General features: G+C 44.4%; 1 protein-coding gene across 2 annotated transcripts in view; it reads left to right on the forward strand.

Moving 5' to 3' along the window:
- Positions 1-5,707: 5,707 nt before the first annotated feature.
- Positions 5,708-25,817, forward strand: part of bcam (basal cell adhesion molecule (Lutheran blood group)) — a 50,115-nt gene continuing 30,005 nt past the window's right edge. For both annotated transcript variants that reach the window (XM_071469011.1, XM_071469013.1), the window contains exon 1: positions 5,708-5,984. In XM_071469011.1, coding sequence (XP_071325112.1) covers positions 5,924-5,984 — 61 coding nt within the window. In that variant the 5' untranslated portion in view covers positions 5,708-5,923. The remainder of the gene's footprint in view (positions 5,985-25,817) is intronic.

Consider the following 25,817-nt stretch of genomic DNA (forward strand, 5'->3'; position numbering starts at 1 on the left):
ATAGATGGAAAAATGATGTAAAAAAATCGGATTTCTGGAATAAAACATCCAAAAGTCTTTTCTAGCCTTTAAAGAAAGCCAAAGCAAAAGTCATTTTCATAGCTGTTTTCCTCTTGGGTCTGTCAGCACAAATAATACTGAACAAATTTGAATAGAACAAACAGAATAATAAAACGCATTATTTGTGCAGTGCTGAAAATTATAACCGGCGAAGCTTGGGAACATCTCTATCACATGGAATTAGTGATGGACTTGGGGGGGATCAAATGATTTTTGTTTGAGATGTTACATGAATTGCAATTGAATGCAGGGCTTACAGCTGTGATTCAGAAGATGTCCCAACATCCCAGTATCATCACCGTGGCTTTTGTTATATTGTTGTGGGAGCGGTTGCATTCTTCACTGTCTGTCTGCGTCAGGATTGTACTGTAGATAACTCTCGCTGCCGTTCAGTTTAAGGACAGACAAACTCATGAATTGAAACTGAACTGCAAAACATCATGAAAATTGTGCATGTGTGTTGTATCATGGGCTGTTTCCCCTTGAAAACCATGACAACTGAGGTGCATACATGACAGTTGATTCCTGTGGTGTATGACCTGGTTCTTGTAAATACTGCTGCCAGCACTTGACCACAAATCTGACCTTTATGATGCAGTCTATAGACACAGAGCTGAGTATGTGACTCCCGTATTGTTCAGCACCATTTCCTGTAGCCCGGCTGTGGCCATAGTGAGCATGACAGATCTCCCTCGCATAGAGTTACTGTCAGAGTGGGTGGTATTGTGCCCAGCACCCATTCAGGCAGAATACACTGTGATAGACACAAACCCATATTAAAAGACATGGTCCCAGTGAAACTCTATAGGGGGCATAAACTGAACTGAGCTGCAGCCCATTTTATCCCATTATAATAACTACAAATGCACAAAGCTTTGTACAAACTACCGTTTGGCCCACTGAGAGATATACAATCTATTACATCTAAGGCAGTAAAACTAACAGGATAGAAAATAGAATGATATAAGGATGAGTTATGCTGATTAGTTCATTTTAGTGACTCTGTTGTTGGGTATATTGATCATCAGGGCCAACTGGAGCTAATGTATGTGAGTGATCCAGATTACAAAAAGCAGTGTTGAATTCCCGAAGAGTAGCTTCATCACTGTGCAAATCGTGCACTGTGACTCATGCTTCACTGTGTATCAGTGCCTGGAAAACAGCTGTGTGATCATCTGTAATCCAGCCAAGAGGAAAGAGTCCAAGACAGAGAAGGAGGCAGAATGAGAGCTGGAGGGGGCGGAAAGATGGGGTAATAAAGATATATGGAGAGATTGAAGTGGACAGAGATGGCGGGCACATATAGAAAGAGAGACAAAGAGAGATCAAAGAATCATGGGGGGAAGGATGAAGCTTCAGCCCATCTTTCATTCAGTCTTCCTGCCATGTCGAGACCAGACATGAGAAAAAAGATTACAGCTTCCCTCAGTTTCTGTCTCTCCCCCTCTTTTTTCTTTCTGCCTGTACTTTGGTTTTATTCCCTGGGGGTATATGTTACTCATCCCCTGACTTGGGATTTAAGTTCTCCCCTCCTCCTCCACTTCTAATCTGTTCTCTTCATTATTCTTTCATTACACATCTCTGTTCCCTTTGTAGTGCCTCCGTGTCTCTGTTTCTCTTTATCCCCTTGCTTTAGGCTGATGTGTCAAATGTTCTCCCTGTCAGGTAGCCTAATTTTTGACGTGGGGTGGGGGTGGTAAATCACATAAAGCAAGGGACTATAAAGTGGGCTGTCTGATTTATGTTTTGCAAGGTGTGACAATTTGCCTATACGAGTACCTTCAACGAGTGTCACCTAACTGCATGCTTTTATTTCTCTTGAAGTCTAAAAGCACTGACAGGTGTCAGTGCGAGCAGACAGGTTTTGCTCACGTTATGACCTTTATATAATTTTAACAGTCATACAGTGGTTTGACAGCCATGAAAGGTCTCTTTCCTCTTTGGTCCTTACTGAAGAGGATGAATCCTAATGACCTTAGAGATCTCCTGACTTTCCCTCTAGCGCCACCGGCAGATCAAAGTTTTCTCATCCGGTGATGGATGTGTGCAGCATTTTGTACAGATATTCCCAGACAGTGTATCATAATGACTTTTCCTCTGGTGCCACTGTGGGGTCTTGTGGGTTTGAGTCGAGTGTCTCAACATCTATTAAAGGGATTGCCCTGAAATTTGCAACATATAGTAATACCCCACCCCCCCCCACCCCCCTCCACCCCCCACCCCCCAGGATGAATTGTGATAATTCTTGTGATCCCTTAAAGGGGAACTCCACTGGTTCATAACATCAAAGTCTGTTTACAGGTCTCGGGGAGTACTACTGCATATGTGAAAAAAAAGTTGCATAAAGTCTTGTTTAAAAAGATAAATTGCTTCAAGTAAAGTCATGGAAGTCAAAGTTGGTTGGATCTGAAGACTACGAGTTTAATAAAGAGAAAATCCGGGGATGTTCAGATCTCTGTAGCCTGCTCCTCATGTCTGCTTGAGGTTAGAAGCTCAAAGCTACATTAGCCTCTACTAGCATAACAACACACCCAAATCTCCAACCAAACTGCTGTCGATCAAATTGTGTTGTGGGTTCCAGGTTTTGAAAAAGAGGAAGAATAAGAAGGACGATATCTCCTGTTCTCCTCCACTGATTTGATACTTTTTCTTTTTTTTTTTAACTGTCCATAATGAGCCCAACAGTGTTATAGGTGTGCAATGGTAAATTGGTGAAATACTTTTTTTGTAATCTATCACCATCATCAGGTTAATATTTAGACTAATACTTAAATTTAGCTGCTGTGTTTCAGGCATCGGAGCAGGATGCCGTCTGGATGTCTCCCAGTGGAGGTGTTCTAGACAGGTCTTGGGAGAACATCCTGGAGCAGACCCAGAGCACATTGGAGGAATTAAATTACACCTGGCCTGGGAACATATCAGAGCCCTTGTGGGAAGCAAGAGGGTGCGGCGGGGGAGAGGGACATATGCTCTGCCTTGCTTAGTCTGCTACAACTGCAACCTGGACCGGGTAAGATGCAGAAAATGGGTTGATCAGTGAGTGGATTCAAACTTTTTCATTAACTGTCAAGACACAAACCAGCGCACTGACAATTTTTAGAGGCAAATGGTTATGGTCTTGTGCTTATAAAAGACTGGAAGGTCAACAATGGCCAACCATTCATGAAGTAAAGGGCTTGTTGGTGTTATTAAGCAATTTGCATAATATGCACCATAATATGAGAACAGTATAATTATGCTTCTTTAGACAAAGTGAGCATATACTTGAACACAGATCGTTTTAATGCCAAGTATGGGGAACAGCGTTCTGAAATAATAGCATTTGAATACTGCTCTGCACTTGAGGGATTATGTCAAAGTACACCAAACACACTGTGTCTGAAAAAAGATGGCTACCCTGTCATTTTAATACATCTCTTGTCTGACAAGAGCAGACTACCTGCTGTTACCAGTCAGGTGTGGGGCTACCTCCTCATGATGCTCAAGCCCACGTTTGCTCTTCCTTTGCTCACCTGTGGTAACTAAATAGGCTGGATTCTGAGATGATGAGTAGACATTTGTCACCTCTGCAAATACTCTGGAGTTTGTGTCAAGGGATGGCTGGAGGGATTAGGCTCCTGTCATCATCTTCACTCTCCTCCTCTTTATTCTTCACTCCTTCTTACCTATCTTCTCCTACCATATTAATCCCAGTCCCTTTCCTCTTCATGTGTTCCCTTCCTTTCTCCTCTCCTGTTACTTGCACTATCCTCTTCTGTGTCCTTCTTTGTCCTCGTCCATCCTTGTTTTCCCTCTCCTCTCCTCTCCTCTCCTCTTCTGCAGCTCCATTAGGTAATGAGCCAATACAGTAAATCACAGCCACAGCTACTGTATGTATGACTAAAGGCCTTACGTAAGAATCCCCCGTGCTGGGCTATATCAGCATTCGCCACAGCTATGCAGCATGATATAGGTCTTATGTAAGGCAGAGTGAGGGTTACACCGCCCTAAGTCCTTCACCACAGGACACAGGACTTGTTAGAGGACCTCATGTCTCTACAGCATGGAGAGATGATTATGACTGGCTCGATATCAGGGATAAGTGGCTGTATTGATGTTAGATAGTCAGTAGGAAGCCTTTTCTTCCCCTCCTGCTGTCTTAGCTGGGAATAGACTGAAAGGAACAGAGTTTTGAAGAACATGAGGATAAACTAGCTGCCTCGGTCCAATGAAACTCAGTAGCCTATACACTGCTGTCAGTGACTTCTTAATGCGTAGAACAGCTGTGTGTGTATTCCACCTACCAGATCCCATCCATAGGGGCGACTGTTCTATATGCTGCAGTGGAGCAGGTTGAAAGTATCACTTCTCCTCTTCAAAGAGGGCTGAGAAAATAATCAACCAGCTGTTTTAGGCCAACTATGTTTGGAATGTATGTCTTTGAATGCAACTGCTCTGCAAGGGGCTATTATTACCTGCAGGGTGTGCCCATTATGTAGCATTGCTCCAGAGAAAGAAACTGCAAGAAGATAGATGTTCTTGTTGAGCACTTCAGTGGTCAATGGTACCATTAAGCCATCCTATACAGGACTGACATGTGTTTATGCTTTCCAAGTCCTAGCTTATGGGATTCTGCCTAAATCAACTTCATAGCTCACACAATACTCACCCAAGCATCCAGATTGCTTCTATAGCATCTTGAATATGCCATGATGCATATGATGACTGCATATCTGAACTGTATATACCCAAATATGTTGTACCATGCCCTGTAAATACCCAAACAGATTCTGAAGGCATTATATGTCTAGGAATGAATGGTATGTCTGTCAATGACAGACAGCTTAACCCAAGAAATGGCCTCCGGTTGCTTTGAAAATGAAAATCATTATTTGACACATATGTAAGTTGGGGATGTTAAAAGTCTAACCAGTGCCGGAAATTTGTCTATGAAATAAACTGGCAAAAGAAAACTGATTGTTTTCCCAACCAATTAGTTTTTGGGAGATCAAGACCTCTGAATAATGATTAGTGACCTGCCAGATTAATTTACTAGCATTTAGCCATAGTGGGTGAAAATAATTTCCCATATCTGCAGTTGCAAAATTGTGTCCTTTGCAATTCCCCACTTAATCAAGTATTAATTATTTTACAGTCTATTTTTTATTAAGGGCAATTTAATGTTTTTTCCAAAAAAAAAAAAAAGCTGTGCCATTGCCTCCATCATTATTAAATTTAAAAGTTGTTGAGTGTGCCATGTTGACTCCAAACAAGTCCAAAAATAATTTTTATATTCTGGACTATATAAGCTAGGCTAATGGTAGTAGGCTATATTAATGTGAGCTTTCAGCCTTCATGTCTAGTTTTGCTGTGACATTTTTATATTATCCTGATAAAACTTTAGTTATTTTGTCTAAGGACTTAAAACGAGCCACAGAGCTTCATGATAAAATCACTTTTAAGTTTCTTTAAAGGAATCCTGCGGGCCACAGGAGACTTGCTCCGTGATTAGTCAAGCAGGTCTTTTCACTGCAAGTGAGAGAGAGAGAGAGAGAGAGAGAGAGAGGGAGAGAGAGAGAGAGGGGAGGGGGTTGTATTAGGAGGAGGGGGGTGGGGGGGGGTCACCTTTTGTGCAAATATATCAACCAAGAGGACTGCCACCAGCATCAGATTTCTGTGTGTGTGTGTGTGTGTGTGTGTGAGGGAGTGAGGCACTCCTTTTGCAGACAAGAGAGAGAGAGAGGGAGAGAGACAGAGACAGAGAGGTCCAGAAAGCTTTAGAGCACTGAAAGAAGAAAGAAGACTAACTGCTGCCAGGTTTCCACTCTCCACAACCAGAAACAAAGTGAATACTTTTCCCTGAAAAAAAGTTAGAAAACCGGCCATGGAGGGGATAACGTTGGGACGCTCGTCGCTCTTGTGCACCTTGCTCTGGGCATTGCTAGGTGAGTCTCTTTGATACTTCCCGCTTCATTTTCTGACATTATACCTCTTTCTACTAACTTTGTCGCGCCTCTGACACGGCTCTGGGTAGTTTCTCATGGCTTCGGGCTGCGCGTTTCACACTGTCCTCTCTCTCGGAACCACGAGTGCAGGACGAGCCCGCCTGTGCACGCCGCAGCCAGGAGCGGCTCGTTGAGTCCACTCAGAGATTTTTCCTAGTTTGATCCTGTTTGCCATAAATTGCTGGATGACGCTGAGCAACCTGTTAGTGGCTGCACGCAATCCACGCAACGCTTTTATCTCATTATCATGTATCAGAAAGTCTTTCTGTTTCAACAGTAGTCCAACTGGTTTAAAAAAAACAAAAACAAAAACAAAAACAAACTAAAAAACAAAAACAAAACATAGCCTTGCAGTAGCCGTCAGTTTGTGCGGCTCCTGCGTGCGGGTTATCGACACTGCGGGAATGTTTGAAGGCTTAACGGTGGCTCTGCGTCGGCTGGTTACGCTTTTAGTCTCAGCTCCGCACTTGAGTGCACTTCTGAACAGCGGCCGGGACTGCGGCACACTGCCCCCCGTCCTCCTGCCAAACCAACACAGACTAATGCCAAACAGCGCCTCTTCGATACAGCCAGAAATAAAACATATTGAACTGCCAAAGTAAAACACTGATTGAAAAACGCGTTGCTCATATTAATACTAATACTGTGCTACTGTTTTAATGAGAAATCTACAAAATAAGTCTCCCAAATGGTTTGGTCAGCCCATTCCTTCATTTATTTCTTTTATTTTACCCGAACAGTGATAAATAGTAAGCTTTTATTTTGAAGAGCACGCTGCCAGTCTCGTCCAGTCTCACTCAGTCTGCCGCGTCTGGCTGCTGTGGTGCAGTTTCCAGCGCTTTGATGTCTGATCTGCGGGATTTGCGTCTCTTACTTGGCAGTGCGCCTCACCCCCTGCAACTCTAGTGCTGGCAGAGACACTAAGCCAATTTAACTGCAACTTGACTTTGGCCTTATATGATCTATGTAGAGAAACTTGTGGTTACTTACCCAAATCAAGTGTGCATTAATTGGAAATTGGAGGAGTTGCTGTGGTACTTAGAAGTTTATTATTGTCCTTAGTGGACTTGATGTTTACCACCAATGATTGACAGGTCCCATAGGGATTTAGGGTGCTGCTAGTGAGATTAAGCTGTTTCCTGCTTTACTGTTTTTTTTTCTGTTTAAGCGTCACTAATATTTAATGCTTAATATCCTTACAAGATGTGTAATAGGTTACTTGTCGTTAACATTTGTGTTTTTCACCAGAAATGTTGTTGAGCCTTCGTTGACTCCTTTGTGGCCATTTGTGTGTGTCAAAATCAAATTTGTGAGACTGCACTGTAGAAATTTTGTGAAGCTTATTTCTAATTCCTTGCTTGAGCAGTCAGGCTTTTTTGGTGGTATGAAGCAGGATGAGGTAAAGGGCGGGGCCGGGGTGGTGGCTGACTCCCCTCTCTCTCTCTCTCTCTCTCTCTCTCTCTCTCTCTCTGACTGTTCTCAATGCATCACAGTGTATTTCACATCACTTATGGGGCCCTTCATTGAATAGTAAGTTTGTTTTTTACCAAATAAAGTCACAGCTCCCTTCTGAGTTTACCTGGTTTCGCTCTCTTCCTTTTACACCACTTCAGTACCCAGATCAGATTTACTATTGCCCACCTCCCTCCTCTCTGGCATCAGAGACAGTTGCTGTGCTTTGCTGTCAGCCTGTCCTTTATGGATCCTTTTAACAGGTGCCTACTAAAAAGTGCCCTGTAATTGATGGATGTAGCGTTGATCACGCAGCCCTCTGTACAGCTGTGGTGCAATGATTTAAAGGTTCGGTTCCAGGTGCTGAGCTCATCCCGTTCCCTCCCTGCTGCCCTGTCTGCTAAAGTCTGAGGCAAGGAAAGTCATCTTTTCACTTTGGTGCAACATTGGTCTCTTTGGTCTCTCTTTTTGCTGAACTCACTTTCTCTCCCTCACTCCCTCTCTCTCTCTCATTCCCTCTCTCTCTCTCTCTCTCAAGCATAGTTTTATCTAATAATAGCAGCTCTTGTTGGGTCTCAGTGGGATTCTGTCACACAGACCCACATTTTCACAATTACTGGTCACACACTTGCAACTTCTAACTATGTCAGTGTCAGGCATAGACACACACTAAATAAAACCATGGGACACGTAACACCCAGATGTGTGTCCCTCTTTGTAAGTGTGTCTATATACTTGTGAGCATGAATGCCTGTATTTATGTACATAGTTGTGACACATGGATATATGATGCATGGCAACCCAGGACACCCTAAGGTGCTCAGCGTGCCTATGCCCAGGACTGCGCTGACCCTTTGACCCACTCACCCAGACATGTTGGTAAATGGCTCCTGTTCTACAGTCCTGAGATGCCATTGCCTTTTCCATTGCAGCTATGGCATCAATAGTGCAAACATGCTGAATTATAAAATTGTGATGGCAAAATCTATCTGCATTTAGAAACACAAGTAAACTTCATGTATTTAAAAAGAATACATTCAACCGGTGTTTTTTGTTAAGATCCTTCCAAAAGAACTAACTTCACAGTAACTCTGGAGCTGCCTTAGATGCTCTCTTAACTTTGATTTTCGTACGTTTCGGGGATAAAAAGAACAAAGTGACATTAAGTTGAAGAGACAAAACGAGAGTCAAATGGTTAGATGAGTTTCAGCTGAACTGTAGAGGCTCCAAAGTATTTAGAAACCAGTGGAAAGAATCAATGTGACAAGCATCAGTTGAGTTCAAGGTGTTCACCACTAACACGCAGCGTCAGCCTCTTTGTCTATCGCTGCCTTAATTCCCACAGTCATTTCCTCACTTTTAATTTCTGTCCCCCAGTGCAGCATCAAAAGTGCACCCCCTGCAGCCATGTGTAATTATTATGGTATTAGGGCAGAAAAAGATCCATTTAGCCACAAGGAGATAAAAGCCAGGCAACCTTTTTTTTTTTTTTTTTTTACAACTGTCCTGGGGCACTTAGTTTTAGTCTCCTTTTTCTGCAAGCATACACATGAGTGCATTCTTGACTGCATGAAGCCAAGAATACTTATAAGCACTTACAAATCAAATATATTCACTGACCAAAAAGTGTGCGCATACAAAACCACAAATGAACATACAGATGCACACATTGTATGTACTATACATGTAAGAACACACACATAGGGCCACCAGTTGCAGGATTTTTGGTGTTATGCAACACTGGAAACCTTAGCTCATATAACGGTGAGTGACAGATTGATAGTGGCTGCTTTGGGAGAGCAAGTCCATGTTTGCCCCCATGTCATTTAGGCCCCTGGGGAGTGGGCCTTGGAATGGTTGGGCTACAATTATTGAGGTGATTCATTCACCTTTGTGTGTTTGTGAAAACGTGTGTGTGTGTGTGCGTGTGTGTGTGCGTGTGTGTGTGTGTGTGTGAGACAGTGATGGAGTTGAGCACTGAGATGGAATGAGTGGCATTCCTGTGGACACGTTGGAGCTCGCAATGTGTGCGTTTGTTTGTCACCACTTTGAGTTCTATGGAAAAGGGCTTCCTTTCTTGCTTTAAACCCCCTTCTCACCACAAGTCATAGACAGTAATCCAAACACAAACAAGCAGCCACAATGAGGCTCACACGGCCTGTAAAGGCGGGAATGTTGCACCTCGCCATTCTGTATAAAAGGTACAAACACAGAAGGGGGGGGGGGCTTTGTTGTTCCGGCAGTAAGCCGGCAGCGGAGGCAGTCACAGAGCTAGAGCCATGTCTGTGTAAAAAGGACAGCCAGCATGACGGGACAGATGCCGGCACTTTTGTGTTACGCTGATTACGGGCGGGCGGCATGCTGTCTAAAATCATACCTTGGGGCAGAATTATGGCGACTTGTTTGGTTCAGTGTAAACAAGCAAATGAGGGATAATGAGGGGTCTTCTTAACATCAATTTAGAGGGATCTCTGCGTAAAAGGGGCTACAGTTACAGGTGTAAAGCTAGAATCTGTTCACAGCCAGGGTGCATTCATGAGGTTTGACCGGGCTTCACTCAGCGGAACATCCAGGTGACATCAGTTAAACAGTAGTCGGTTAAAATAAGAGGCATGTTCGGGCTGATTTGTGTGAGGAGGTCCGTTTAGTAAACACTGAGCTCCGAGAAGGGGATTTGAGCTTTTCAGCCTTCATAGACCCACTCAACGCTTTAAACTTTGACGGGGCACTGATGTTGTCTAGTGAGCTGGCAGACAGCAAAGGTACAGGCAACTGAGCATGAGCAGATGATAGGTTGCGTGCACGTGGTTAATCCTGGTTTGAAGTCTCTTAGCAAGAACGATGTGGTTTATCCCTCGCTTTTTTCATCATCATATCCCCACAAGAGCTTCAGAAGAGCTATAGCCAAAGCACACACACACACACACACACACTTTTACAGATACTCATCCATAAACAAAAGGTGTGTTCGGCCGGATTAGCTTTGTCTACATTCCCCTGTCTTTCCCTCTTATCTTTGTCGGTCTGTCTCGTCCTGTCTCTCTTTTACCCTCCATTCTCTCTCTAGTGTGTTTGCTTGCTGTGATTTACCATATTGTCTTTGCCTGCGTTGACCGCTGTGCTTTTGTGCACGGTTCACAGTCAATGACCTTGCATAGCGTCGGGAAGATTGCCTGCTGTGGGAGAGGGCTCTGTTTGCTTTTACGCCCATCCCCAGAGCCGCTCCACAGCAGATTTATAGCCACTATTAATGATTTTAAAATAAGAATGGCCATCCTCCCCTGCTTGGCATGCTCACTGTTTTTCACTTTCCAAAGCACAAATTAAGTATGGTGTCCGACTCTTCCACTGTCTGTGTTTGACTGTTGATTTAAAGTAGTTTCATAGGTGTAAAAAAAAATAAATAAATAATTGAATATTAGGAAGAAGATTGGAAAGTTGGAAAAAGAAGCGGAGAAGAAGAGGGAGGGAAGGAAGGAAGCAGAGAGGCAGGGGCGGACAGAGAAAGATCAAGGGATGGGATAAGAGATGATTACAGCCGACTATTGTGTTGCCACCGTGCAGTCTTGTTCTTGTCTCATGGGAGGAAGATGATGGTGATGGGTAATTTCAAATGCAGCCTTGAAACGAGGCTCCATGTGTGTCCTTGTCTCCACATCTGTGTATGTGATGGTGCCGGTAGTTGCAGGGACGATGGGGGTTGCGTTGCACTTCAGGGTTGGAGCGAAATTGAAAAATTCACAAAGCTCTGTCAGGAGACGAGGTTAAGTGCTGCCAATCCATTTATCAGTTGAGTGCTGTAATAAGATGTGGTTTAAGAGCCTCTATTTCTCGGTGTTTGTTGTCGGAATGCACAAAGAAGCAGGATTGGCTTGGGCATTTTTTGGTCACGCGTGGTCCAAATTTGTGTCATAAATCAGCGAGGAAATGTGATGACCCACATATTTGGTATCTGCCACAAAAAATAGCTTTTACAACACTCCTCTTGTGTCCTGTCCAGCTGTTTCGATCAATCAAATAGCAGGAAAGCGGGGGATAAAACGAACAAAAGCGGTAAAGGCAGACATGGCAGCAATGAAGATCAGACAGGCGGAGTACGTCAGGATTGAGGAATACCAGTCAGGAATGGGGAATGTCATGGAAAAGCCTGGATCTGTGGCCAAGGAGATCATTTTTCTGGCAGTAGAGAAGAAATCCTAACCCCTGCGCCCCTCCAACCCTAAACCCTCCATCTGACTGTTGGCTGGCAGAGCGTCCTCTGGGAGCCCCGCAAGCTGTTGCTTTTCAGACATCAACAGTTGCCTCAGCAGCAGTTGTTGAATGCACCCCTCCAAAAAAGCCCTCCCCCCCTTTCCCTCACACACACACACACACACACACACTTGGGTTCCATTACCACCTTGTGTCTTTCTACACCACCAGTTTCGCCTGGTGTGGGGGAAGGAGAGAGTCAAAATGTACGTTTCCTTAATCTGATTTGTTTGCCCTTAAGTTCCTTGATTGTTTATTTGACATTTCTGAAAATGTTTATGAAATTATTCCAAATGGTTGTGAGTACTTCCCATGCAACTGAGGCACAGTTTTTAGCCTGTGGAAAAATATTTGAATGCACCTCTGACCCAGTAATTCTTTCTTCCCAGGGAGTGGTTTCAGAAATATGACGGTGGAGCCCCAAAGGATTCTTTTCTTCCTTTATCTATAGTGCATGATGATAACCAGGAGATGAGGGTGACTGAAAGTTCACTAGGCTGCAGAATTTTCTCTGCTTACATACGTTATGTGTACACATGTGTGTGTGAGCAAATTAACTCAAACCACTGTCACAAAGGTTGGCCAAAGCCACAGTGATTACTCTTTGAAACCACTTTTTATGTCCAATCTCCCTTTTCCATCTGTCAGAGAACATTCCTGTGCCCCCCCCCCCCCCCCCCCCCCCCCCCGACTTTAATCTAGTTAATGGTTAAGCAGTGGTGGTTAACCTCTCCGGTGAGGCTGGTCACTGTTTGACAATGAGATCGTATTGCTTTAACTGGGCCGGAGGGACCTGGGAGACAGGAGTGGGAACATTAATCCTCCACGATGGGAAGGAAGAGGAGGAGCAGGGCGTGGAGGAGGGGAAGAGGGGTGGGTGTGTGAGTATTTGTATTACAACACAAGTGTTTGGCTCTGTGTGTTGGATGTTTGGTATGACTTCATGTCTGTTTGTGTGAGAAAAGGGGGCTCCCCACGTTACCTGAGAGCGAGGCCTGGGTGTCATCACTGAACAGCTACGGTGTCAGTTTTCAGGGCTTCCAAGTCGGGCAACTCGCCTGAGGACATAACTCGTCTTTGTTTTATTGAGGTTTCGCTTACCAGAGCCCCTCCGAAACAACGACAACAGCACCAAAGTTCCCTTTGCACCTCTCTGCCTGTGTGAACTTGACTTTGAAAGAGAAAAGTAGAGGGGTAACGTTACCATGCTCTGACTGTTAATGTTCTCCGCAAGTCACAATCTGTTCTTAACTTCACTGTGAGTCTCTTTTTCTCTGTATGTAACATTTCTCCCTGGAATTCACTTGTCAGCCTCTTTACCACACCCTACTTCATGCCCAGCTCTGTAAAGCATCACTTTTATCACTGTTTTTTTTTTTCATCTCTACATCTCTCTCTTTCTCATCAGTCTCTTTCCTCCTCTAACCTTGTCTCACCCTTCATCTGTCATTTGTCTCTCATCCCTGCCAAGGACCAATAGAAAATTCATGTATCATCCTGACCATGTGTTGTCATCACAGTAGCCTGAAAAGAAGGAGCCAAAAGAACCAAGGTGTCTCAAATCCCTTATGATTCTTAGCAGTATGGTAAGGTGATCTTTTTTTTTTGACTGATGTTTCATCTAAAGACAATAATCAAGCCAGAAGAGGTTTGACTTACTCGCACTTCCCACTCATATAACAATACTTGTAGTTGCATCATTTCCATGCAGCAGCATTAGAAAGTCCTCCATTAACTGAAGTGCATTTTTCAGCCAAATCTCTTGTGTTGTTCATCAGTTGTGTTCATATTCCAGTAATGTAAGGCACATCAAGTTTCATAGCATCATTTCAATTCACTCTACCAGGGGAAAAAGTACAAGCGTACTCCAGCTTCATATGAATATTTAATCCAAAATCAATCACATTCAATTGGGTTATGACTCCATCAGGCTAAATGATTCCCAATTACATGTCAGTGCAATCTGCAGAACAACAAATGTGATGTATAGTTATAGTGGGGATAATGTTGGACATACAGAGTTCCTAACTAATTTAGCCTCTTGTTATTAAGGGCTAAAGTAATTATAACGCCAGTGTTTTGTCTCCAGAGCATCTTGCACTCTGCTCTGGCGGGCATGTTGCAGCAGTAAGACTACATTGAGTTAACAGTTATTCGTTCTGAAGGATTATCCAGCTGAAGTCAGCTGAACATACTGTACGTTTACGTTGTAGTGCCTGTGAATGATGAGTACGATAGATATTTGGCCCTTCCTAGCTGCCATACAGAGTGGTGAGAGAGGCTGAGAGTACTAGGGCAGGCAGCTTGGAGGACCTCCTTTGATCCCATTCCCCACTCACATCACACGCACACACACACACACACACACACACACACTCACACACTTCCGTGGAGAATGATGAAAGGTGCACCAACTCCCCATGTCAATTAGCAATTCGGGAGTGTGCGCTGCACATTGTGTGTGTGTGTCTAAGAATTGAAAGCAGTGTGTATGGGTGGGGTTGGTTAATGGCAGGGGCAGAGAGGACACATGTTCAATAATAAGGCCTAACAAAGGGGGGGCAGGCAGAGGGAGGAATGGAGGGAGGATGGGAGGATGATGGAGCATTCAGTATGTCACTACTTTTCATTATCTCTCTCTTCTGCTTAGGTCTGGAAATCAATATCATTATGTTCATAAGAATATTTTCCCACATTGAAATGGACCATCACATACAAACAAGCAGCGGAACGAATTGCACAAATAAAATGGACTCATTTTGATTGCAAATTTCTTGAAATAATTAGTTTAGACTTGGGCTGCAACTAATTATTATTTTAATTATCCTTTAATCTGCTGCATATTTTCTCCTTTAGTCGATGAATTATTTGGTCTATGAAATATCCGAAAATACTGAAAAACACCCAGGATGACAGTTTCAAATGTCTTCTTTTGTCTGCCAAACAGTCCAACTGGTATTTTAGTTGCACATATATACACAATAATAAACATAATAAACAATCAAACTAATTCATTTCTAAAAATAATTGCTCATTAATTTTCTGTATACATAGTGATTGACTAATTGCCTAATCATTGCACCTTTTATCTGGATTATATCACAACAAGATATAATCTGTTATTGCAGTATGAGGCATATGAGAGTCAATAAACTGTTACAGTGAATTATCACTCTCTGATGCAGCAGCATAGCTGAGCTGTTTGATTATCTGTCCTGCGCTTATAGACTCTGTGCGTGAGAGAGTGTTAACAAGTGGTATACAGTACTTAACTGATATACTCTATGTCTATATGAGAAGGAATTTCATAGATTGGCCGCAAGTGTTAGAGGCAGCATGAGAGCCAAGTGTGTTCCACTCAGCCTTGTTCATCTCACATCATAACGTGCCTCAGGTCTTCTACGCTGCAGCCCTGGGACTCCTCACTGCAGCACTTTTTTAATGTATTTTTCAGTGAGGTCTTTCTCCCCCTGCACCTGAACAAGGCTACATTGTTAAGACATTCCTGTAGGCTGTTGGAATGCAGGTATTAATACTGGGCTGATTACACACACAGCAGAGAGAGGGAAGGAAAGGAAAGGAGAAAGGAGAAAGGAATGGAGAGGAGAGGAGGTGTAGAGTGAAGGGAGTGAAGGGAGTTGGGGCACAGTGAAAGGGAGAGCCTGACGAGCGGCGGTGCTTGTTGATGTTTAAACCGTGTGTGTGTACGATTGTGAGCACATGGATGGATACATGCATGTATGCAGGTGTTTAAGCGTGTGTGTGTGTGTGTGTGTGTGTGTGTGTGTGTGTGTGTGTGCGCATCTATGTACTCGTGAGAAGGGGTGTCTGGGTATTTCAATGCGTGTCTAGAGTGTGTGTCTGGAATGCATACCCCATTAACTGGACTAACACTGCAGTGTGAGTGTGACAAAGGGGAGAGTTAGCACTGGGTGTATGACAGGACTTTGCTGTGTGTGTGGGCACCCGTCACTCGGAGCAGTCGGGGCTGTTAGGAGCATGTGAACATTACTGCAACCCCAACATGAACTGGATTCCGGACTTAACTGAGGTTATAAATAGGTGTGTGTGTGTGTGTGTGTGTGTGTGTGCGTGTGTGTGTGTGTGTGTCCAGTCCCACACTGATGGCAGTACCAGATGGTGATGGGACAGAGGTGGACTTGTAGGAGCTCCCACCGGTACACTGAGGGGCCTCACATGGCTAGAGCCATCTCTAATACTTGATCAGAGGATGTTTATGACAACATGAAGTCTCCAAGTTAATATTTTTGACCAAAAATGTGGAAACCAAGCTTTCACTTCCTGTATTTCGGACTTAAACACCTCCTTTGTTTCTCTAATTGTTCTCTTTCCTCTTTTTCTCTTTCTCTGGCCGAAATTGGTGGTTGTTTCTTTTCCCCATTTGCATTGTGCCGCCGTGGTTGTGGCTCCTAGCTTGCCAGCTGGTGGTATATGATCCAGGCTGTCGGAGTCAGAGCCTGCTCTCCTTGGCAATGAACTTAGGAAGGTACAGCTTGCCAAAAAATCTACCATCCACCACCTACACCCTTTTCTGTAGCCCCTTACCCACACGCACCCCACCTCGCCCCATCTGTTTGTGTGTGTGTGTGTGTACATGTGGTCATTTGGTGCTGGTTTAGAGCCAGTTGGTATAACGGTTCACGAGTGCATGAAAGCCAGGCCCACCATCGGCATGACAGGGCAGTCAAAGTCAAAGCACGGTATGCAACAGTAACCCCGAGCTAATGCTAACACTCAACTGACTTGCACTGAGAGATGCAGAGCGCTAGTTTGAGGAGATGTGGACCGTATGGTTACATAGATACCAGCCAAACAATGGCGTACTTGTCTTCCTGTGGCTACCCACCTGTTCTCTCCTCCCTCGCTTCGGCTGCGTCCAAGTATCAGAACAGGACCTCCTGTCCTTCATCGAACACTGTCTCCTTCCCCCGTCAGCGCTGGACTTCTTTCTGTCTGACTTTCTTTCTGTTTCTCTTTCTTTGCCATCTCCCATGGGCAGGGGAGGCATATTTAGCGGGACAAAGGAAATGGTGACAGGGACCGAGAAAGAGGAGAGACAGCTGGACGGTCATGGCCCTCGAGATCGTGTTGCATGTGTTCGCTTACAACACTGTCTGCACCTCTTTCTCTCCGTGTCCTCATTTCTTTTCTTTTTTTTTTTTTTCCACTGTCTCTTCACCCTTCCGTGTCTTTTGACATTTTCACCTCCTTCCACTTCCTCTTGCGTCTCGGTTTCTCATCTCACTACTGCTATTACTACCACTGGTGATCTCTCCAAATTCTGTCTTTTGCTCATGCTGGTTCTTAAACCACATCCCTCTGCCTCACTCCCTCACTCTCTCTGCTGTTTCGTGTTTGTCTGTTCCCACTCGACTCTGTGGTCAGAGCCCCTGCAGTGGATTATCAGTCAGTTGACTCACAGAGGGCAGCCAAAACCTCCAGTACAAACATGAGACAATATCCAAATGATTGGCTGGTTGGCTTTGGACCGTGAAAACAAGCCTCCGTATCAGCTTCTGCCAGCCTCGGTCCATAGGTCTGCCCGAAAACCATATTAGCCAGTAACACTGACACATTGCGTTGCTTCTGTTTGTTTGCAGCAGCTGGCTTTTGGTGGAGTACAATCCAAAATGCAATGAATTATCAGATAAATACAGAAGCTGTTACTGGCTGTTTTCACATAAGGTTATTATGCATGTGGGTGGGAAGAGGAGTTTGTATCACAGAAATCATGTGAAGTAATGCCAGTAACTGTGTGTTACTTACACCTCCTATCCAGACTCTTTTCTTAGTAGCTGGTGAGGCCACATTGAGCCGTCATTGAGTCCAGCAAGTTTTGTTATTGCTCAACTTTGGAGTTCTCACTTCCTGCATCTCTGCTCACCAGAAAAATAACTGCAATTTGAGCAGATAGTAGCCACTCAAAACAGTTCCCTGCTGGAGCCCTGTACTCTGTGGAGATAAGACAGTTGTGTTTATGTTTATATGAAATCTTGCTTAGTGCACCTTTTTTTTTTAATCATAGCTCACATATGTGGCCACTTATTTGCAAAATGTTATGGATGAGGCTACCAGTTGGTGTGATTTATGACAACAGAGGGCAGTGAGCATCTGGGTGCTAGTATGGTAAATGTGTATAATGCCTTTTTAATCTTGGGAACGCATTGTGCCCAATCTACTGGGGCTTCCGGAGCCCATCTGCCTTCACTTGTGCACGGCTGAAACCTAAGCTAGAGTGTTACCTCCAAGTGTTACCTCCATGTGTCTCCCTGCCTCGCCTTCCACCTCAGCCAGCTCATTATGGAGATACAGTGTTGGCTTCTCTGCCCCGCAGCTACCTTTTCTGCTTGGAGATGGAGAGCTGAAGTCATGGAAAATTCTGGAGCACCGCTGGTGACAGACAGCTTCCACATCTCCCGCCCGTCAACTTCGCTAACTTCTCTTCCACATTCCTCAGCTCACACTTCTTTAGTGCTCCTCACCTCCTCCAGGATTTGACAGACCACCCTTCCCCCCTCCCTAGCCTCCCCCCAATCCTTCCTGTCCTTTCCCTTCTTCACTCACTCTACCCCTTCCTGCCATATACATATACCTGCATGGACAAGCTTTTGCCTGCCTCTGCAAACCCCTCTCAAACACCCTCTTACCTTCTCCCCAGAAATGTCAAAACTTGCCTAAGGGTCCAGAACCCAACCACAGTCTTATGTATTATTCTAACCTAGGCATTATAAAAGCACATTTTTCTCTCCTGACATTTAGTGACATACAGAGTCAGAGGACGCTCTCTGACAAAAACTCACATTGCTGCCTCACACTGTGAGTGAACAAAAAAAAAAGTTGTAATGTAAATGTAAATTGAATAGCTTACTCACGCTCTAACTCATCTGTGCCTTTGGTTTAAAAAAAGAATATCAGAACAGGCCTGTGATTTTGGACACAGTGTTATGAATAATAAATGAGTGATGCTGATGGAGGGCCCAGCTACGCAGCACCGCCACCTTTGAGTCCATCTAATTGAAACAAGTTCAATAGTGTCGTGTCTGCTTTTATCTTGATGCCGCTTCTCTCTTTCTCCCTATCTCCCACTCTTGTAATGAAAAGCACAGGCTGAGAGCTAGGAAAATACTGCTATGATCACAGATGTCCAGTAACATACGGGGTGCATTTAATTTCACCTCTGTCTTTTCATTTTTCCCCCATTTCAACAACTTTCGCAAAATTGTAGTGACATGTCCTTAATGTTCTCCCCTTCTTATGTCACTTTCTAACGGCTAAAAATGTGAGAAACACTGGAAGGTAGTTTTATCCTTTACATCTTTATCTTGCTCACCACGGCCTCCAGCTCACCCGCTATCTAACATTCTGCCCTTCCCCACCTCCTCCATCTCTACCCACCCATCCATGCTCGCTCTCCCCCTGCTCCCCCTCCCTCTGTCTCCATATGTTTTAACCTTTTCACATTATTGCCAGATGCTTGGAGATGGAGGAGGTGGACGAGATGGTGCCAGGGTAGCAGAGGTGCTGATAGTTAAGCTTCACCACCCTTTCGAAGTTCCAGAAGCCTTTTCCTCACACTCTCACACACATCCGCCTGCTTGGCTTCCCACCATATGATGTTTTATTTCCTCCATTATCCCAAACAACCAGCACTTCCAACGCCTACCTGGACCATCTGCTCCTGTAAACACCTACAACAGAGATTCATCTACTTGTTTCCTTTCAGGCTGAAGCTTGGTGAACATTTTAATTATCATTATTATCGTTTTTATGAAAACTGGGGTTCAGTTAACCTTGATTTTATGTTACGGTGCTGGTGTTTACGCCTGCAAACATTATGTGTTTATATAATATGCAATTAAATGTGCATATGGAAATTGATAAAAAATTCTATCATATTACACTGCACAGGGTTGTTAGGGCAAAAGTCAAACACTGAGGCTCTGGTATCACTGGCTCTGTATTTTAGGATGGAACTGGTGCTCTGGGACACGCTTTATTCATCAAAAGAGGCGAACAAATCATTCTCCATACTGTCTGCCTCTGTGGTATGCAGCAGCCATGATTAAAGTGATACAAGGACACCCTGGCACACTCCTTTCTTATGCTTCATTTTTACTTTGATCTTGGTATGCTAGCGATTAGCATTGCCTCTTCATGCCAGTTTTGCCACACTGGCTTGGTGGGTTTTTTTTTTTCCCTCCCTCTGTTCCTATCAGTGTCTATCAGCCTTGTAATCTCTGCTTGTCAGGTTCCATCATCGCTTGAGTTAGTCTGACTACATAAATCTATTGTTTCCCTTGATGTGGTATCTTAACTCGACATGTGACCTGTGCGTTTGCATAAGAAGGAAGGATGCATAGAGGTGCATCAAAGAGTTGGTGCGTGTAACTGTGTGTGAGGGGAAGGGAGGAGATCCTTTTTGATGTCTGTCCACAGGGTAGCTCAAATGGACCAAAAAAAAAAAATGTCCAAATTAGAAAGTTGCAACTTAATGTAATCATTTGTCAGGCAGCTAGTGAGTTTTATATGAATTGACTAAAATAAAAGGCTTAACCTTTCGGCACTTAAATGAATAACCACTTAAACCAGCTTTAACCTTTTATGAACTGGCTTTTCTTATAGAGATGACTCTTAATGCCACAGTGTTGCCTTGTTAACCACACAAACCTTTTTGTGGTCAGTGAAAGCAGTAGGCTTCAGTCACCTATAATGGAGGGGGCCACAATATTGATGAAATGTCAGTGGGCAACACAGACCTTATACAAGTGTAAATTTGCTTGATTTAAATTAGGATGCATCAGAATAGGAAGCATAACCTAGAGGGTCACAGGCCCATCTGGTGCGAGATCTTAGGCCAACAGTTATTACCCTTCAGTGTATGACCTTGGGTATTTACACCAGAAAGGAGGAATAGAGTGGAGGGTATTTTTTCCTCAAAAGCAGGTCATGGGTACAGTGTGAGCAGAGGAAGTGGTGGGTGTTGATTTGCTTTTGCGTCCACAGTTAGAGGAGAGTTACTCTGCCTAACCTTTTCCTCTCTCTCCCTCCACCCTCTTCCTCTTGCTCCCCCCCTCCCAACCGCTTGTTTTTGTGTCTTTCTCCATCCATGACAACGTCCCACTGTTTTGTTTCTGACTCGGCCGTCTCTCCCAGTCAACCTCACCTGAACCCCCACCCCCACACCCCCCTCACACTCTCCTACTTTACATCTTCATCACCCCCTTCCACCTTCCATCTCCCGGAGTCGCAGGTCTGTTCAAGTTGAGACTCGTGTTGTTTTGTCTCTCTCAAGTTTCACACATTCCAGATAGTATCACCAGGCTCCGGTTAGCGTAGCTGATAGCCATCTAGACAGGGCGGTCAATCACTTAGCAGACAATGACGGATGGTGTCCTCTGTGTCGGGCCTGATGCCCACAGATGAAAGGCCTGCGCCAGGCGTCGCCTTAACAGGATAATATGTATGTCATGCTGGACAGTCATGCAGTTATCTTCTGGGACAACTTTGTTCTCCTGTCAGTTGTATTTTGTGTTTGGCCTTGCAGAGTCACAGGACGAGTGTCCCTGGAATCAGTCAGAATGAGATTGAATGTTGAATATTTAAATCTTAGCCTCATTTCCCTAATTATTTCATCTGTTGTCTCCCATTTCTTTTCTAATCACATCATCATCCAAGCTATGAATAATAATTTAATGAAGCATTAATGAATGTGAAAAAATGTAGTGGGGAGCAGATTGCAATTTTATAGGACTGGAATAATGCACCCTGTGAAGGTCTCTGGTGAGCCTTGATGTGTAAATGAGTAAGACATTTTTGGGGTCTTAGTCAGAGAAATGTCCAATTTATGAGAAGTGGCGTCATAAAAAAAAAATCTGAGCTTGGAATTGAAATTATTCATGGCTGACATTTCCTCCTGTTTCATTCTGTCATTTTCATTTTCAAGCTCTCTTCTAACAAACCATCATTTTATCAGGTAACTGCTTAACAGTGCTCTCATTGTTTATTTCTGTGTCTGTGTGTGCCTGTGTGTATCTATCCACCTCTAATCCAGCCTTGGGCAGCTTCTGTCCCCTGCAGGCTCAATGTCAGCAGCCTGACTTTGATGTCAAGCCACAATTTATTCGTCTGTCTCTGCGGACTCCCCTGCTGTCCACATAATGCCATGCAATCAATAATAATGTGACCTACCTATCTACCTCTTCTGCCCCACTGCTTTAGTTATTCACCCCCTGGCCTGCAACTGTTCCAATCTCTGACCTGCCCCAGCCCCAGCAGAAAAACCCCTCTCGTGCCCCGTCCTCCCCACTTTCACCAATAATGCCTGTCTAGCTATGACAATAACCTCTATGTCTGTTACCGTGGTAACATGCAGCCCCCACCCCCCCCAAAGCAAAGACAAACCACTGCTCCTGTTGTTTAAAAAATAGACAGTTCCCTATGGAAACAGATCAAGAGAGTGAGGGCTGAAGGAGATGGATAGAGGGATGCATAAAGAAAGAGAAAATTAAAAGAGGAGAGGATGGATCAGCTGTTTGTTCATGAATATGTTTAGTGTGCCCTGCCTTTGCCGCTCCCTCCTCGACCCCCCAACTGTATTTTTGTGGAAGTAATAGAGAATGGGAGAAGACAGGTGTGCCATTATGGTGCAGATTAGCGAGGAATGCTGGAAGGTTAACACAGACGGGAGTTGGCAAACTGGAATGTATATTTGTGCGTGCTTGCGAGCTCATATTCCCACTAGTTTACGTTAAAATATGTGTGCAGAATACGTGATCTGCATGCCAGTTATGATGTGTGTGCTTGCTCTGTCCATATGCTGAATGATATGTAAAATATGCGCTCTGGGTGTGTAAATATGCGTGTGTGTGTGTGCATACCGCAGCTTCTTTCCATCTCCTTGCCCTACCCATGTATGGCCGAGTGTTAGCCCCTCACTATCTCCTTGTCTCCGGCTTATCTGCTGGCCTGTCTTGAAGTGTTGGTGCAGAAAATAGAATCTACTTTGTGGGAATGCATCCCCCCCCCCCCCCCGTGTAAGACATGCACCTCACATGCAACAAACTATCATGAGACACAAAAGATAATGCGGTGTGACACGGGCAATGATGTAGGATGCTTTTAACTTGATACTACAAGGGCATTTTATTGGTGGAATAATGAGGTATCTGCATGAGAACACAGTTGGTTTGAGATGGAAAGATATTTGAGGAAGCTGTTTGCATACAAATGAGTGTGCAGCTAGTATAACTATAAATATACTGCAGTGAGAGAGTGTGTGCACACTGGTGTGTATATTTTGTCTGTGAATTCTCCTCGCAGCTAGCATCTTTGCCGTGGTTGTTAGCAGATCTTTCCACAACCCAGCCTTCTCAGCCAGTCTTACACCAGCCAGGCAGCCAGCCATGTGGTCCCCCTCCACTCTAATTAAACTCACTGTGGTTCCAAACTCCAACCAGAAAGACACAATCTCAGTGCCAGACTCTGTGTCAGCTGCTGCCAAGACCTGTGCATGTGTGTGTGTGTGTGTGTGTGTGTGTGTATATGTCAGTCAGAGAGAGAAAAATTGAGAGGGAGAGGCAGCTCGTAGCCATATTTACCTCTCGTTTTACTCTGTTGAGGCGAGCAGCGTTGGAAAACAAATAAAAATGGAGAAGAGGAGACAAAGACATACAGTGTATATTCAAATGGTCGCCTGATTGGGAGAACGGGGGAGTTTAGTGGATTTAGAAATGAAGGAGACGAAAGAGGGGAATGCAAGAGAATAGTAATTAACTCTGAATTATTCTATCTCTGAGGGATCAGAGGGATTAATATGGGCTTTGGGTTGGATTCTGCACCTTTCACTCAGTTTCAACATGGGAGTCTGGTTCCTGTATGTAAACGTGCGTGTGTGTGTGTGTGTGTGTGTGCATGAATATGTGTGTATGTCAGCATGTGTCTCGCTGTTCTCCAGAAGGCCCCGGTGTCTGTGCCAGTGGGCTTGTGACCATATCTGCCAGCCAGCCGGCCAGCGATTGTGTGTGTACCGATGTGTGACTTTGTACCCCCCACTTACTGAAGTTCATCCAAGCATTATAAGTTAATCCGCCATAATAGGCAAAAAGAACAGGGGGGAGAGTCTTAGGTAGGGGAGAAAGAGCGAGGGGTGGGAGGTAGAGCATCAAAAGGTAGTGAGTGTGTGTTTCTATGTGTGTGTGTGTGTGTAGTTCAGTCTGCTGTGTGTGAGGTATGCCAGGCAGGAGACTGCAGATTTAGGGCTAGACAGACCGTTCTAAATCTCCGGCTTATACGCTGTTTTGGGACAGCAAGTGTTGATAGCCCAGGCAGGCGCACAGCTCATGTCGTTCAGATGAAATCATGGCTCTGACTGTCCGACTATCACAACTATAAATCCACGGTAAGAAAACACTGATTTAACAGCAAGACTTTTTTTTTTTTTTTTTTGATAAATGAATCATTGTTGTGGTTTGAAGAGGTGAGAAAGATAAGTTGGAATCTGTTGGTTCATCTGACAAACGGAGGTCAGTGGCAGTAATGAATTAGCACAGGTTATGGAAAGAGCAAAAGTCATGTGGCGAGGCTTTTGTCAGGGGTAGTTTGCCAGGATACAAGTCATATATTCCCAGCACACAATGAATGAGTTCACCTTTTAGCTGGGATTTCCCGTATCTCGCAGCCTCCGACTGAGTGTTGCCACTGTCAACACTGCAGAAGTCAGTTTGTCCAAGAGGGGAGGGGGTTAGGGGGGAGGGGAAGAAGGGAGGGAACAGGGCTGGAGGGCAGGTGCAGGGGTAATTTTCTGATGGCTGAGGAGTGGAGGAGGGCTTTACCCAGCCTGTCTGGAGGCAGTGACCCATACTGTATACACCCTGTCTCTCTGTCTCTTAAGTGTGCCTTTTTTCCCCACTGTGGCCATGTTTAAAAAAACATATATTCAAGTTCATGTTAACAGGAGTTTCCAAGCTCCTGTTAACATGAACTTGAATATATGTTTTCAGGAACGCACACACACACACACACAGACAGAGAGACACACACCTTTTCCAGGCTTTCATTTCCACACCCTTGTGCCCTTTCCTTTCTCCTTCGCTCTATCTGTATCTCTGCCAGTGTGTTCACCCCTTCCTCTCTATCCCTCTATCGGTCCCTCACACACAGGCTTTACCAGCCTGCTGAGCATGATGGCCTGCTTTTAAAAAAAAAATAAAATGGAGCAATGGATGGATAAGAAAACAGCGAAGGGATAATGGATGTAGAGAAAGGAAAGAAAGGAGGAATGAATCAACGCGTACTCCAGTGGCCTGTTATCTCATTACAGCGGTACCGGCTTGTCACGCCCGGCTGACTGGCCCCCTAAGGAGTGCCCTCGCCCCCTTATAAGACCCCCTTTATTCAGCAGCCGCTCTCCTATTTCAGCTTGGGCACAAAGAGGGCCAATTCTCTCTGGTTTCTGAGCTGTCCACGCCAGATTTGTGTATCCTAGCTCAGCCAAGGCGCGCATTCAAACATACAACGGGGGCACGGGCGCACACACAGAAGCCTTGTTAGTTGCTAGTTATGAAATGATGCTTGCGGATAATGGAGACTAATAGGGAGAGTGGCTATCCATTTGTTCCACCATTTTCTCCCTATTCCAGCCCTCTTGTGTAGTCCCATGCGGGTATTAGAAGAGGGCTTCAAGAGGGAACTGCTGTCAGCTGAAATAGTGGAAATGGTGTTCCTCTCTCTGGCTTTTCTCCCTCTTCTGCCAAAATGAAGCCTCATTAGAAGTGAAGGGAGGGCTGTTTCTAAATGAGATGGGCAGAGTGCTACTCAGCACTCCTACAGAGAGTGAATGAAAGACAACAAACAGTGAAAGAGGACGCCTCAGAGATAATGCAGACAAAGTGATTCAGCTGAAGTGAAGCCAAAAACATGCAAGTACGAGCATTGCCATGGTTTTAATTATTGCATTAGATGAAGACAAATGTGGAAAAGTCAGACTTTGTCCACAGTAAGCTGACTAAATGTAAAAGTGCAAATTTTGATTGAAACTGAGCATCCATCCTA

The sequence above is a fragment of the Trachinotus anak genome, unplaced genomic scaffold, assembly GCF_046630095.1.
Source record: "Trachinotus anak isolate AG129_WGS33_773 ecotype Australia unplaced genomic scaffold, CSIRO_AGI_Tana_v1 ptg000032l, whole genome shotgun sequence".
Lineage (NCBI taxonomy): Eukaryota > Metazoa > Chordata > Actinopteri > Carangiformes > Carangidae > Trachinotus > Trachinotus anak.